Source organism: Cajanus cajan, chromosome 1, assembly GCF_000230855.2.
Source record: "Cajanus cajan strain Asha chromosome 1, NIPB_CcT2T_4, whole genome shotgun sequence".
NCBI classification, from domain to species: Eukaryota; Viridiplantae; Streptophyta; class Magnoliopsida; order Fabales; family Fabaceae; genus Cajanus; species Cajanus cajan.
The window spans coordinates 80,195,317-80,210,885 of NC_138517.1; the positions used below are offsets into that span (position 1 = coordinate 80,195,317).

At 32.7% G+C, this 15,569-nt stretch overlaps 2 protein-coding genes across 6 annotated transcripts; both read left to right on the forward strand.

The window, feature by feature from the left end:
- Positions 1 to 5: 5 nt before the first annotated feature.
- Positions 6 to 6,015, forward strand: NPR3 (NPR1-like protein 3). The gene is made up of 4 exons (XM_020384993.3): positions 6 to 1,551; positions 1,872 to 2,625; positions 3,784 to 3,981; positions 5,548 to 6,015. Exons 1-4 carry the CDS (start codon positions 1,003 to 1,005, stop codon positions 5,817 to 5,819), a joined length of 1,773 nt encoding a protein of 590 aa, XP_020240582.1. The 5' UTR covers positions 6 to 1,002; the 3' UTR covers positions 5,820 to 6,015.
- Positions 6,016 to 11,122: 5,107 nt separating this feature from the next.
- On the forward strand, positions 11,123 to 15,369 carry LOC109819302 (putative E3 ubiquitin-protein ligase LIN). 5 transcript variants are annotated; one of them, XM_083063982.1, is made up of 7 exons: positions 11,126 to 12,317; positions 12,432 to 12,570; positions 12,656 to 13,599; positions 13,701 to 13,845; positions 14,019 to 14,273; positions 14,430 to 14,739; positions 15,100 to 15,369. In XM_083063982.1, the coding sequence occupies exons 1-7, from the start codon at positions 11,287 to 11,289 to the stop codon at positions 15,231 to 15,233; spliced, it is 2,958 nt and encodes a 985-aa protein (XP_082920108.1). In that variant the 5' UTR covers positions 11,126 to 11,286; the 3' UTR covers positions 15,234 to 15,369. The 5 variants fall into 5 exon arrangements, with proteins under 5 accessions (XP_020240581.1, XP_020240580.1, XP_082920108.1 ...); XM_083063976.1 differs by having other exon boundaries at positions 11,127 to 12,317; positions 13,698 to 13,845; XM_083063980.1 differs by having other exon boundaries at positions 11,131 to 12,317; positions 13,698 to 13,845; positions 15,103 to 15,369.
- Positions 15,370 to 15,569: the final 200 nt, after the last annotated feature.

The following is a 15,569-nucleotide window of genomic DNA, read 5'->3' on the forward strand; positions in this document are numbered from 1 at the left end:
TGATTACGGCATTGGTGTTGTGTATGTGAAATGAAAGAAGAGAGGTGACGCCACCGTGGACGCAAGCAAGCCCCAGCTGGGGACGCTGACGCCATCTCTGACGTCATCCAAACCACTTCATCTCTCTATCGTATCCACACCGCTCTTCCCTACACCAACATTACTCTCTCTCTCTCTTTCTTTGACAACGAAATACGAAACTTCGAGGATGCTGTGTCCTTCACCTTCACAGCCCCGTCACGTTATCACCGCTCCTCCATCTCCGATTCATTTCTTTCCTTCCGAACCTTCCTCGTTTTTCATCCTTTGACTTCCAAAACTCTTCCACCCGTGATTCATTCTCTCTCTCTACCGTCAAAGTTCCAACCTTTTTTTGATTTCGATGGATCTGATGCCAGTTTCGTTTTGTGGGGTGCCGCTGTTCCTTGCTTCCTTTTCTCGGATATTACTGTAATAGCAAGTTTTTTTTTTTTTTTTTTTTTTTTTTTTTTTTTTTTAATGTTATAGTCAAGGTTCTTTTTCTGGGGGGTGGGGTTTGGTTGTGCTGTTTTGGTGGTTTTGGAAGTTTGACACTAGGGGGTTATTGCTTATTAGATCCTTTTGCACTTTCTCTGTGCTCAAATTTTGCAGACACATCAAATATTTGTGTTTATTCGGTGGCTATTGAAATAGAGGAAGCCTCTTTAGCCTATGTTTTTTATGTTACGGAATCTTGTGACGGGTTGGATCAGATGTCACGTGTCTTGTGAATTGTGACGCCAGATTTTCTTAGTTAGCACTTATACACAGATCAGTGTTTATGGTATACCCGCCATCTATAGTTTCTTTTTTTATAGGTTGCTATTGTTTTTAGCTCTGTGCTGGGAAATTCAAAGTTTGTTTAGTGACATATCATTTGATAAACGGTTTTGGGACTCTATCTTTGAGGTGTGAGGTCTTTTGATATCATCAGAGGATATGTTATTATAGGTTCAGTAGGTTCTCAAGTTGTTGATAAATAAAATGGCTCTTTCAGCCGAACCGTCATCGTCTTTGAGCTTTACATCATCTTCCCATTTATCAAATGGCTCGGTTAGTCACAACATAAGCTCTCCTTATGGCTCTGATGCTGGACCTAACCTTGAGGTTATCAGTTTGAGTAAGCTTAGCTCCAATTTGGAGCAGCTTTTGATTGAGTCTGATTGTGATTATAGTGATGCTGACATCGTTGTGGAAGGTGTTCCGGTTAGTGTTCATCGATGTATTCTGGCCTCCAGGAGTAAGTTTTTTCATGAATTGTTCAAGAGGGAGAAGGGGTCATCAGAAAAAGAAGGGAAATTGAAGTATTGTATGAGTGATTTGTTGCCTTATGGCAAGGTTGGATATGAAGCATTCCTCATATTCCTGGGCTATGTATATACTGGTAAACTGAAGCCCTCTCCAATGGAGGTGTCTACATGTGTTGACAATGTGTGTGCCCATGATGCTTGTAGACCTGCAATTAACTTTGCTGTGGAGTTGATGTATGCCTCTTCCATTTTTCAAATACCAGAGTTGGTATCACTTTTCCAGGTAAACATTCTATGCATGATGATTGATGACATTAAAAGGCTTCCACTTAACATGTTTCATTTACCTAAATGATCAGCCATTGTAATAATCTTTTGATAAAATTTGAATCCACCAAACTTATGTACCTTAGCAAGTGCTAGTGCTCAAATGTAAGTTTTCTCGAACGAAATTATCTTTTTAAATTATTGAATACATGGAATTTTTATGCTGATGCTTGGGAAATTACTTGCAAATTAATTTCTCATCTAAATCACTAGAAATATTGTGTCTGGTCTAGCTTAAGGAAAGGATCAAGGAACTAATTAATATAAATTTTGCAGCGACGTCTACTTAACTTTGTTGGAAAGGCTCTAGTGGAAGATGTCATCCCAATCCTCACCGTTGCTTTCCATTGTCAACTGAGTCACCTTGCCACTCAATGTATTGACAGGGTGGCCAGATCAGACCTTGACCAGATTTCAATTGAAAAAGAACTTCCTCATGAACTCTCACAAAAAGTTAAATTGCTCCGCCGCAAACCTCAGCAAGAAGTTGAAAATGATGCTTCTGCAGCAGATGCTTTGTCTCTAAAACGAATCACTAGAATACACAAGGCATTGGACTCAGATGATGTTGAGCTTGTTAAACTTCTTTTGAATGAGTCGGACATTACTTTAGATGAGGCCAGTGCACTCCATTATGCTGCAGCCTACTGTGACCCCAAGGTTGTTTCTGAGGTGCTTGGTTTGGGTCTGGCTAATGTCAATCTTCGAAATTCTCGGGGGTACACAGTGCTTCACATGGCTGCCATGCGTAAAGAGCCTTCCATTATAGTATCCCTGCTTACAAAAGGGGCTTGTGCATCAGATTTGACTTTTGATGGTCAGAGTGCTGTTAGTATTTGTAGGAGATTGACAAGGCCAAAGGATTACCATGTAAAAACAGAACAGGGGAAAGAAACGAATAAAGATCGGATATGCATCGATGTTCTTGAAAGAGAAATGCGGAGGAATCCATTGGCGGGGGATGCTTCTATGTCTTCTCATACCATGGCTGATGATCTCCACATGAAGCTACTATACCTAGAGAACAGAGGTATCTGTCATGCATGATATCTATTTCTTCTTGCTTGTGTAATAAATTGTCATCATGGTTCCAGCCTATGTTTTAAAATGCTTTGTTTTAAGAATTTCCCTAACTTGTGTCACTTCATACAGGAAATAATAATGATATTGTGGCTCATAGTTACATTCTTTTTTTCCTCTCTCTCTCTCTCTCTCTCTATATATATATATATATATATATATATTCCCCCTCTAGACTTGTTGATAATCAAGAAGTTTACTTTTCCTTTTGGAGGAAAATTGTTTGTGCAAAACACCACCTGAAAGGTCCATGTTATGAATTTTGGGGAATATGTCCTTTACTCTTTGTGTGATATTGGACTCAGGACGGACCAGTTGAGCTACTAGCTTTATTGATTTTTACTGTTTAACGTTTTGTGTTGCAAACTCTATGTAATGTGATGCAGGACTGGTAGACTTTAGACAATTCAATGAGATGTTGGGCTGACTTTATGTATTGTAATTTGAGTTGAAATTTAGAAATGGAAAGATTTTCAGGTTACTTGTAATATATCCAAAAAAAGGTTTAGGGTCCTAATGTTTCTGTTTTGGATTTTGAAATAAGGAGTTCTTTGTAATTCTTTGGAAGATGGATTAAGACTAGAAACAAAATGTTGGCATGTATAAGAAATGCTAGTATTAGATGAATATTATTTATAGCCTTAAATAGGCTATGTTGATTACATGAATGAATTTTTTTGCAATAGGCGAGCCATTATTTGTATTGTATCTGATGCTAATTAAGTGTGGTTTATGTGTGCTGAATCAGGCTGAGTGATGTAGTTTCTTAAACTATTTGTTTTTTTATCTGTAGCTAATGTCATTGAGGGATGGTAATGTTGACATGGATATTTTCTTTATTCCAGCTTTAAGGCAAGCACTGTTTAAGAGGAAAAGTTTGATAAGTTTTAAAAGCAGAAGCTCTGAGACCACCTATGGCTGAATAATTGAGGAGCCAGTGTTTATCAAAATCTTTTGTGTTTGAGAGCTTTCTTGTTTGTTGTCGATTATTTAACTCTCTCAAGAGATTTGATGTGTGGCTCGTTTGAGAATGCTGTTCAACTGGTTCACTGTGTTTATGCAATATTTTGTTCAGACCATCTAATAGTAAATATTGCTGTTACTGCAGTGGCATTTGCAAGACTTTTCTTCCCTTCAGAAGCCAAATTAGCAATGGACATTGCACATGCTGAGACAACATCCGAGTTTGCTGGTCTTTCTGCATCTAAAGGTTCAAATGGCAACTTAAGGGAGGTTGATCTCAATGAGACTCCCATTGTACAAAACAAAAGACTTCTTTCTAGGATGGAAGCCCTCATGAAAACTGGTAATTTTGGTCTTTATTAATGTTAAATTTTAACTTCCTGTAACCATTTGTTGTAATTAAGCAGCTTTTTTTTTCTTCTTCAATATACCCTTGGTGTCAATTCAAGTCAAAATTTGTTTTAGTAATGATGCTCTTAACATGTCTGTTGGTCATTCAAATCCTAGCCAGTTTGTGTAGGACATCATTTTTATTTCATGCATGCTCTCTATTTATGGTTTGTGCTGTTGTGAATACTCATATTTTTGTTGAAAATAAATTGTTCCTATTTAATAATATATTTTTTCAATTAAGAAGAATCTAGTGGCTTATATTTGGGCATTTTAATCAAGTGCAGATTTTTGGTTGTTTATTTGGATATGAGTTAGGGTACACGTTAAAATTGGTTTTAATCAAGTACAGATTTCTGGGGATGCAAAATTTCCTGTTGAACATAGCTCACCGACATCTACAATACTCTTGACTAATTTCAACCTTTTCTATGCGGTGATGGACTATAAAATTTTTTAAATAAGTAAATTAAATTGTATTTTGCCTTCAATTTTGATAACACATCCATAGAATACCTGTTAGTAACATGGGAAGTTGTATACTTGTATCCCACTCTCTGCAACATGCACGCAAGTGAAGCACAAATTCATGCATGTAAACGTATCTGGACTATTGAGCTCGTGTAGCGTAAAAAGTAAGTGCTAAGTATATTTAATTTGAAAGTAAGCACATAGGATTTGAAAATTTTCTAAGATTCATTTTCTCCATTCTATCCGCATTTATCCCTTTTCTTCTCTATTTTTACCCTTTTCTGTCTTGCCTTCCTCAATTTCTTCCCCCTTCCCTTTCACCCTTAGCCATTACACATTACTGCTAAGCTTTTAATTCTTCAATTTCTCCCGTAAATTGGAATCTCGTTATCACTTTTTAACCTCATACACCTATAAAATTTTACTGTTCTTGAAGAGAACTAAAAAATGTATAAGGGCTATTTAACATGGGAAACTACCAATGAGTAAACTACTTTGCTTGAACCTGGGTTTATGGAAACTGGTTATAGGGACAGGTTTTAAGAACTAAACAAGCTTAGAACCTGTTTAGATACAAGCATAAAAGAGCCATTGAGAGCTTCTTTATTTAAAATAAAGTTTTTTCATATAGATAAACTTTCAAAAGTTTTTCTAAACTTGTATTCAAATAGATTCGTATTCTAACTTGGATCCACATATCATGCAGTCTGCATTTTCATGCACAAATTAATTCAGTAAATCATCACCATTTAACTACAATTGGATGACACAAATTAATTCAGTAAATCAGACTTAAAACATGCATGCAAGATCTAAGTCGTCTGATCTTCATCCAACGGTTGCATTTTCTGACAGCTTGAATGTGTAAAATATCCAACTGGACCAACTCAGGTTGCCTTAACTCTGGCCATGCATCTTCATGTTAGGACACCTTTCAAAGATACAAAACCTTTATTTGTTGCTTCTTTCCTCTAGCTACATGTCTAAATGTTTATAAATACAGTTCTGATTCTGACACCAACTATGTTCTATGTTGTGGTGGCGACAGTGGAGATGGGGCGGCGATACTTCCCGCTCTGCTCGGAAGTGCTGGACAAGTTCATGGAAGATGACCTGCCTGACTTGTTCTACCTGGAAAAGGGGACTCAAGAAGAGCAGAGAATCAAAAGGGCACGTTTCATGGAGCTTAAAGATGATGTCCACAAGGCTTTCAGCAAGGACAAGGCCGATTTTAGCCGCTCAGGGATTTCATCTTCGTCATCCTCATCATCCCTCAGAGACTCTGTTGTACATTACAAGGCTAGGAAAGTGCAACAATAAAAGCATGCATACATAGCGTTTTTGTTTTTGACATACGTACGTATTATATATATATAGTGCAAATTTTAAAGGTGATGCTCACCAACTCATCTGTAAAATTGTGAAAGCAGCATCAGGAAAGGTGATGTCTTACCATCTTGTGTAATCAGTATGCGCAATATTTTGGAAATAATTTTATATGCTTTTTGGTGATGAATTTAGGGTAAGTGATTTTGAACAGAAATAAAATATATAAGTTCTACCTTTAATTCTAATGCTGTATACTGGTATAGCATAACTGGTAAATAATTGAATTCTTTAAGTATGTTAACAAAAATTTAATTTTTTTGGCTGAGTATAACTTTTTTAACCGAATTCTTTAAATAATTTAGTTTGATTAAGGTTGACTAACAAAAGTTTGATTGTGTATTCAAATAATTTTGAGTCTAAAATAAAAGTAACAATGCCAAGAATTTTTATACGACCTTAATTGGTTTTTTTGTCTTTTAAAATGTTTTTGACTTTTTTTCTTCTTTAGTTTTTACACTAATAATATTAATTTAAATTAACATAATCCATAGGGATGGTAAAAATACCCGCACCTGCAGGTATTTGCGGGTAAAATCTACTACGGATAATAAATGGATAGGCTAATTGGGTACTCGCAGATAATGGGGATGAATAATTTTTTATCCGTTTATAAATGGGGCGGGGGCGGGTATGATGATATCCATACTCGCGGGTATCTGTTTAATAATATTTCTTAAATATCATAATTATTCTTGTACCACATAACCTTAAAATTATACTTTCTCTTCTTATTTTCTTACAAAAGTGAGGTTGATAAAGTTACCAACATGTGTTAAGCATGTTATAGAATTATGTTGGATGTAATTTGATTAATTTTCTAGCTTTGATTGAACCAATAAATTTTGATGTATTTTAAGTTGTTTACTTTCATTTGAAATTATGAGATTAAATTATTGTAGCTTTGTGATGAGACTTTAACTTACTTGTGAGATTGATGTATTTTAAATTATTAATTATCTTGCATTTTTATTATTATTTCAACAAAATTAACATTAAATACAAGTTCAAAATTAACATTAATTTTTTATTTTTTAATATTTCAATAATATTAAATATAAACTTAAAATTATTTATAATTAATTTTTTAAATTTCTTACAAAATTTATAAATATCCATGGATATCCACTGATATTCTTGAGTATTCAACAAATTCATGGATACCCGCTTAATGGATACCCGCACAGATATAGGGTGGGTACGTGGCTAATTTTTATCTAACGGGACGGAGGCGGGTTTACTATTACCCACCCCATGAGGCTCCATTGCCATCCCTAATAATCCATACTTGTATAAATGTAAGAATCACTAGAATTGGTAGTGATTTCGTCTTATAGTAGAGGTCAGAATAGTATAAATATGAATTTGAATCATATTGAAATTGTAACTTTGATCGATAAAAGAAGATATAATGTAATGTAACATTTGTTACGGTTTATCACATGTGACATGTGATGAAATTGATCAAGGAAGGGTCAATTTGATTGCTATAAGAAGTCACGTTTTAGTTGTTTGAAGTGATTTTTTTAGTAATATAATATTTACAAGAGTCTATAAATTTTGTCAAAAATTATTATTCAAAACTTTAATTGCATTAAGACTTAAAATCATGATTGTGGGAGAGGATGGGAAATACCAGAATGGTAGAATATCAATATAACCCACTTCTCCATCAATTATAAAATATAACACTGAATCATGATTTTTTCCAATTGCTTTGGTTGAATGCCTCATGCCAGATGTCAGTCATTGATTTTAGTCAAGTTTTTTATATATTTTATTTTATATTTTTTTATAATGACAACCTTGGTGCTAATCTGATAAAAAAAATTGATTTAATAAATCATAGGCCTACCAGATTATATTCATTGCAACTCTTGTCACATACCCATGTTAAAATGTAAAAGTATTGTCTTCATGCTATAATTCTCTCATGAATCATAATTGATAATAGAAAAAGTTATTTATTATTTCTTCAAATAGCAATTTTAAGACTTTTATTGACAATATCTTTATTTTATATATACTCTCACACATCACGTGGTTAAACAATTTAATATTTATAAATGTATACTAGATTTTTAACATTAATTTAAGTTTTAATTTAGACATTATATTTAACATCAATTTAAAACCTACAAGTAAAGTTAATAATGTATCTAAATATAATTCATGTTAAACTTTTAATTTAATGATTGATTGATTTGTCTATTTGATAAAAAGATGAACTTCTAACAAATGAATCGTTAAATAAATGAATTATTATTACATATCTATAATGTTGTTGTTTGTATAGGTAATATTGCTCTTATGTTTATTTTTTTTAATTTTGTACTTACATTTATCGATCTGTCATATCTATATTCTTTTGTTGAAAAGTGAATGCTCTAGAGTATGAATATTTTATTTGAACTCAAATTATCTCATAATTTTTCTAATTAATTAAAAAAATACTTTTAGTCCATTTTTTTTAAAACAATACTTATCTATATAAATGTTAACAAGAATAATCAAATCTAATAACTCTTATCAAAATTGTTAGGTTCCTTCAATTGACTAATTCATAGTTTTGTCCCAATTCTATTTATTGATTAATAAAAAAATGTTTAAATCATCACACTTCGTCAACAAGAAGCATAAAACAAGTTTCTAAAAATTTACTTGCATCGGTTTGATAAGGAATAAGATGGTATGAAAAGATTATGAAGACGTTCTCAATATGATTACTAATTTTTTTTATTTTTAATCACATTAATTAAGGTTATCAAAATTGAGTTATTTTACTATTTCTTAAGTTAATAGTCATCTCTTGTATAACGAACTGCTATCTTATATAAAAGCATTTTTAGGAGTTCTTTTTTAAGAGAGGATTTTGATGACTTCTAATTTTTTTATCTAATTTAATTTTTTGTTTATTATAATTATTTGTGTATTAAATTTTAATATTTTAAAATAATTTATTAATAAAAAATAATTTAATATAAATAATTTATTATAAATTTAAAATATAATTTATATATTTAAACATAATATTTATTTGTATATATAAATTTAAGTATAACTTATATTTTGAAACATAATATTTATTTGTATATATAATTTATTATAAATTTTAGTTATACACTAATTTTATATATAATTAAAAAAATATCAAGTCAATACAGATAGATGTCTAGTTTAATTTTTCCTATTCTCATATGTGGAGTTATACCAAATTGATCTCATGTTTTTTAGGCTTAAAAATAAAAATGAAAAAATCTACTCCAGTCCAACATGACAAATCGGTTCAATTCTAATATCTCTACTAATACCAACTTTACTAAAAAGGATAATCGATATTCTTAGACATGAACTAAGATATTTTAAAAACAAGTATTAATATATGATATATCACTACACTACCATACTCATAGAAATAATTACATTCCTGTATACCACTATTATATATATAGTAAAGTATTAAAAATAAATATTTAAAAGATAAACTGATAAAAAAAACTACAATTGTAATCTTTTATCTTTTCATACACTACAATTACATTAAAATTTGTAATTAAAATAGATTCTTCGTCATTACCGTTTTAAAGTTAATAATAAAAAAATATAGATTGAGAGATATGTAGTTCTTATTAAATGTGTTACTCATTAATTATATAAGTTCTCGTATCTTGATAATTGTAGATTCAAGTTTTCAAATTTTAGATAAGGGAAATATATATTTTTGTATTTATTGAATAGGATAAATATTCTTATTTAATTAATTTTTGTTATAATATATATATATATATATATATACTTTAGATTTATAATAAATAATTTAAATTATAATATAAACACCATATCCTAGTACCCTAATCTACAATCACTATCATTGTCATTTCTAATAAATAGAATCATTTAATTAATACTTTCACAACAACACACCTTAACGAGAAACGAAAAACAAAAAACAAAAAACAAAAGAGAAGCCAAACAACGAAGTAACGAAAGCCACTATCTGCATGAAGAACCAGCAGAACAACACAAGCCATCCTTCATAGCAGAATATAAAAATAAGAACTATATTAAAACCAAATAAACTAAGTTTCATAAAAGGTACTGCGTTGTCAATGAAACAAACAATAATTTAAAATTAAAAATAATTGGTAGCAAAGAAAACAAAATACTTTTTAGTTTTTAGTGCAATCGCTTATTGACACAAAAGTACTTTTCTGTATGCTCCAAATAAATTATGCAGTTAGCAAGTGACTATTTATTTAGAGAAACAAAAAGCAAAAGCCAGGTCAAACAAAAAAAGCATCAGAGGTCAGTATTAACTAAATCCACTATCTGTGGGAAAAACCAGCAGAACAACACAAGCCATAGACATCACTCCTACCAGAACATAAAATAAGAGCTTATTAAAATCAAATTTGCAAGCAAAAGTTGATAAAGGTACTATGTTGTCAATTAAAAAAATTATTTCAAACTTAAATATTATTTTTGGTAGTAACAAAATACTTTCTAATTGCAATTTGCAACTTGCAACTGTTCATTAACACAAAAGTACTTTTCTGTGTGCTCCAGTCAAACTATGCAATTTGCAAGTGACTGTTGTCTAGAAATATGGTAGCCAATGTTAAGTTATGCAATTTGCAAGTGACTGTTTTCTAGAAATATGGCAGCCAAATTTAAATTATGCAATTTGCAAGTGACTACGTGGAAAATTTGAATTTTAAGTATGTATTTGCATCCAATACTTGAAAGGAGAATCTTGCTTTCTGTCCGGCCAGGTTGAATTGCTTTAAGTGGAGAATAATCTTTATTTTTTATATCATTTTGTAAAGTTAACTTAGACTTATAATTCACTTTTTTTAATATGATATCAAAGTTTATCCTAATGATTATTAATTATTATTGAGTTTATTGTCTTACCCACTATCGAACCGTTATTGGACTACCTGAAAATGTGTTGAGTTCTCAATATAAAAGGTTATTTTGGAGATCTTACATCCACTAATAATATGACTATAATAATATATTTAAGTAGGGAATAATCCTCATTATAGAAACTAATTTTATAAGATTGAATTAGATTAATAGATCAATTTCTAAATAACAGATTACTATTATACGTGGAAAAAAATATGGGGGCAAATTCAGTAAGCTTAGTAGGCTGGTCCAAAAGGTTGTTTGCCTTTACAGAGCTGAACCATGTAGTTTAAAATATAGCTTAAAAGATTCACCATTCACCGTTCACCAAATCCAATCCTTTCTTTGTCTTCATTGTTGTGCCTCTATTCCACTATAGCTAATCTAGCTGTCCCTGTGTTATCTTATATTTGTTTTGAGTTCCAAGAATGTCATTGAAGCCCTTCTTGCTTCCTACTTCTCTTTCAACCCAAGTCCCATTCACCAACATATGGCTTCCTTTGGAGAACTCTCTGCCCAATATCCAACCCCAGAGAGGCCTAAACACGGAATCTCACAACACGAGAAAAAACCACTTGCTGCATACATCTGTCACGATCCAAAAAGCCTTGGTTCCTCTCAGCACAAGGCAGAGAGGGCCACAACACAAAGTGTGTCTTCTTCATCTCAGTTCAAAAGGGGTGGTTCAGCTTCAGAAAGATCAAATTCTAAGTCATTGGTGTCAGCAGATTCAAGAAGGGTAGGAGCCTTGATGGATGAAGCTGCCATAAGAGCAGTGATTGCTATCCTCAGTGGCTACATAGGAAGATATGTGAAAGATGATCATTTCAGGAAAATAATCAGAGAGAGGTGTAACACTTCCTTGAACAGAAGAAGAAGAAAGGATTCTGGTGATGAGAATTTTGTGAACATGGAACTGGGTATGAAGAAAGTTGATAGACTAATAGAAAGTCAAGGAATAAAGGACCAGGTGAGGATGATCAAACGGTTAAGGAATTGCATTGAGATTTTAACCATGGTTGCTAGTTTGAATTCTAAAACTTCCAGGGATGGTTCAACCTGTGGTGTATCAAATTCACATCTCTCAGCTTGTGCTCAACTATACTTGGCAATAGCTTACAAGCTGCAGAAAAATGACAGGGTCTCCTCTAAGCATTTACTTCAAGTGTTTTGTGATTCTCCAAGTTTGGCTAGAACCTACTTGCTTCCTGACCTTTGGGAACAATTGTTTCTTCCCCATCTTCTTCATATCAAAATTTGGTACACCACTGAGATTGAGTTCCTTTCAAATGAAGCTCATGGTGAGAAGGAAAAGAAAATGAAGCTGCTGAGCAAAGTTTACAATGAAAAAATGGCTACTGGGACTTTTCTGTTTGCTCAGTACTACAAGCAATGGCTTAAAGTTGGGGCTAGTGAGCCTCCTCTTCCTAATGTCTCTTTGCCATCAAGGACAAGTTACAGATCATCAAGAAGAAGGTCTTCAGATTCCTTTGTTTCAAATTCCTCAATCAACCCAAACTTGTAAGTGATATGATGAACATCTTACATTCACCACAACAACCATCTTTTTATTAGGAACAAATATATGCAATAATAGTTATGTATGTGATTTTATGTTTATGGTTCTTGACTCAGATACAAGACAGTGTTTGGCCCCAAACTAGAGCAGCAACCTACTGGTCTTGGTGACCAAAATGGAGTGTTGGCAATTACTACAGGCTTAGAGATTGATGAAAAGTTGTATGGAGATGAACACAAATGCAGTTCAGTTCAGGTTATTTTCTGGGCCTTCAATTCATAGATTTCAAAATCTAGAACTTCATTTCAGATATTAAACCTCCCTTTGTCACTGTTGACAGAAAGATGATAGGGCATTTGTTGGAAGGTCTAGCCAACTTGGCAAGAATCAAGCTCAATTATGGCCAACGTCTCAGAGAGTGGACTATTTTCAGTGCCTTTCTTGCAGGTTCATACCAAGGGAAAGCCTGGAGAACAGAAATCATAGATCCAGGAATGCTTCAACTGTTCTTTCAAGAGACTTTGTTGGAGCTATTACAACTATATGTTCATCAGATGTTCTAAACGAATGTGAATTCGCTATTCGTGTGGTTACCAAAGCTTGGTTGAACTCTCCGGGTGATCCTCAAATTGAAGAAGCACTGACACAATCTAGTGTAGTTGAAGCTATGCTTGAGGTGTTGTTTTCCTCAACTGAGGATGAGATCCTTGAATTGATTATATCAATTTTAGCAGAATTAATTGGAAGGAATGATGCAATTAGACAAATTATTCTGAATTCTGATCCTCAACTAGAAATATTTGTGAGGCTTCTAAGAAGCACTAGTCTGTTTCTCAAGGCTGCAGTTTTGCTTTATCTGTCAAAGCCAAAGGCAAAACAAATGCTATCTTCCGAATGGGTGCCACTGATACTTCGAGTGTTGGAATTTGGTGACAAATTGCAGACCCTCTTCACAGTACAATGCAGTCCTCAAGTTGCAGCATTTTATGTTTTAGACCAACTTCTTACCGGTTTTGATGAAGACAAAAACTTAGAAAATGCCAGGCAAGTTCTTTCACTTGGGGGATTGACACTACTAATGAGAAGAATTGAAGGAGAGGTTCATGAGAGAAACAATGCTGCTATGATAATTTCATGTTGCATTCGAGCCGAAGGAAGCTGTAGAAGTTTTCTAGCTGACAACATAAATAAGACTTCATTACTTGAACTCATTGTTCTTGGCAGTAAACAAAATTCCAGTGGCTATGCCTTGTCTGTGCTATCTGAGTTGCTCTACCTTGATAGGTATGTTCTCATCACTTAACTTTCTAGATAAATTTTTATTTATTCTTGATTATTTTTTCTATCTGAAAATGTTGAGAGGACTTTAAATTTCATACCAGAAGAACCAAGACTTCAAATTTCTTGAGAGGACTTAAAGATGGATGGGGTGGCATAAGCGTAATGCACATTTTCTTCGTTTACCTTAAGAAGACTTCACCAGAAGAACGCCCTATAGTTTCAGTGATATTGTTGCTGCTTGATCTTATGGTAATTCTTTTTCATTCAACTTAGTATTGCTTAGATGGAATTATTGGCTATGCTCAATGATCTAAGTTCTGTGACTTTCATTATTTTCAAAAGGATACCTTAGACCCTCTATTACATTAAATTGATTTACATTTCTTGAAGAGTTCACAAATGCAATAACAGTTGTGTTGCAGGAAGATCCTTTCAAGGGAAGCTTATATAGAGCAGAAGCAATAGAGGCATTTGTAGCAGCTTTAAATTGTCAAACATGTAATGATAGAGTTCAACAGCAATCAGCTCGAGCTCTACTCTTATTAGGAGGCCACTTTTCTCTTTCAGGGGAATCATTAATGGAAAAATCACTTTTACAAAAAGCAGGTTTTCAAGAAATTTGCTTAGAAGATCCATTTCCGGGCAAGGAAATTGTTGTTTATGACCCAATTCACAAGGTAAAATTTGGTTAAAATGTGTACTTTAATTAGAAAGCAATGTATGTGTGATGCTTAAATTGCTTGTGTTTTCTTCACATATGAGAGCATGTTTCTAGTAGTAGTGGTTTCTTTTTTTAGCACATAAAAATTATTGATTGGTTGTGTCACTGCCAGAATGTGGAAGACGAAGAAGCAGAAAGCTGGCAAAAAAGAGCAGCTTGTGTCTTGTTCAAAAGTGGAAATAAGAATTTAATTTTGGCACTTGCAGATTCCATAGCCAATGGCATCCCATATTTAGCAAGAGCAAGCCTCATAACTATTTCATGGATGAGCAGCTACCTCAACTTAGTTGATGATAAAAAGTTGCCACCAATGGTTTTCTCAATCTTAAGACCACATTTGCTACAATCCTTGAATTACGATAAAGATGTTGAGGAAAGAGTGCTAGCCTCATATTCATTGCTATATCTTGTAAAATATTCAGGTATGAATCTTTTGCCATCTCCTAAGTTATACCAAACTTTAACTTTTGTCCTCATAGGATTAGTCGTCTCCAATTTTTTTCCCTCAAACTTTAGATTTTGCATCATGCAATGGAGTCTACCAACAAAAATATCAATCAACTAGAAATTTTGACTTTTAAAGCAATTGTTACAAAAAGTTTATAATTTTCAATATGCCGTAACATATGAATACATGACAGTCTAAAACATTTTTACTTGCCATTAAATTCATCAAAATATGGCTTCATAACAGATTCTTAACATAAAAGTTAATGTAATTTTATATCCCTATTAGAATTTTCTTCATTTTCATTTGTCCTTACCTTTTATCATATTGCTAGCAGGATGTGTCTCTGACCTACCATCGTTAGAAAAAGACTCACTCACACATCTCAGAAATCTCTCCCTAGTAACGTGGACGGCCAATGAGCTCATCTCAATCTTCTCAAAAATCAGTTGGCAACTAAGACAATGATTAGCAAGCTTCATCTTGTTGCATCTTTCAATGTTCTTTCTTTTTCTCACAAGTGCGATTGTAATCATCCTTCAGTCATGTATAGTTGAATATAGTTTGAAAGGAAATGGAATATTTTATGGACAAAACTTAGTTATATTGTTATTATTCTCTAATCAGAATTAAAATTTTATTCTGATATTATATATAAATATATATTATTGATATCTACATTAAAAATAACACCAACGATACCTATGATGACGTCTTTAAGTTTTATATATATATATATATATATATATATTATTTTTATCAAAAGAAACAAAAATGTGTTTTCTTCGTATTATATGATTATAT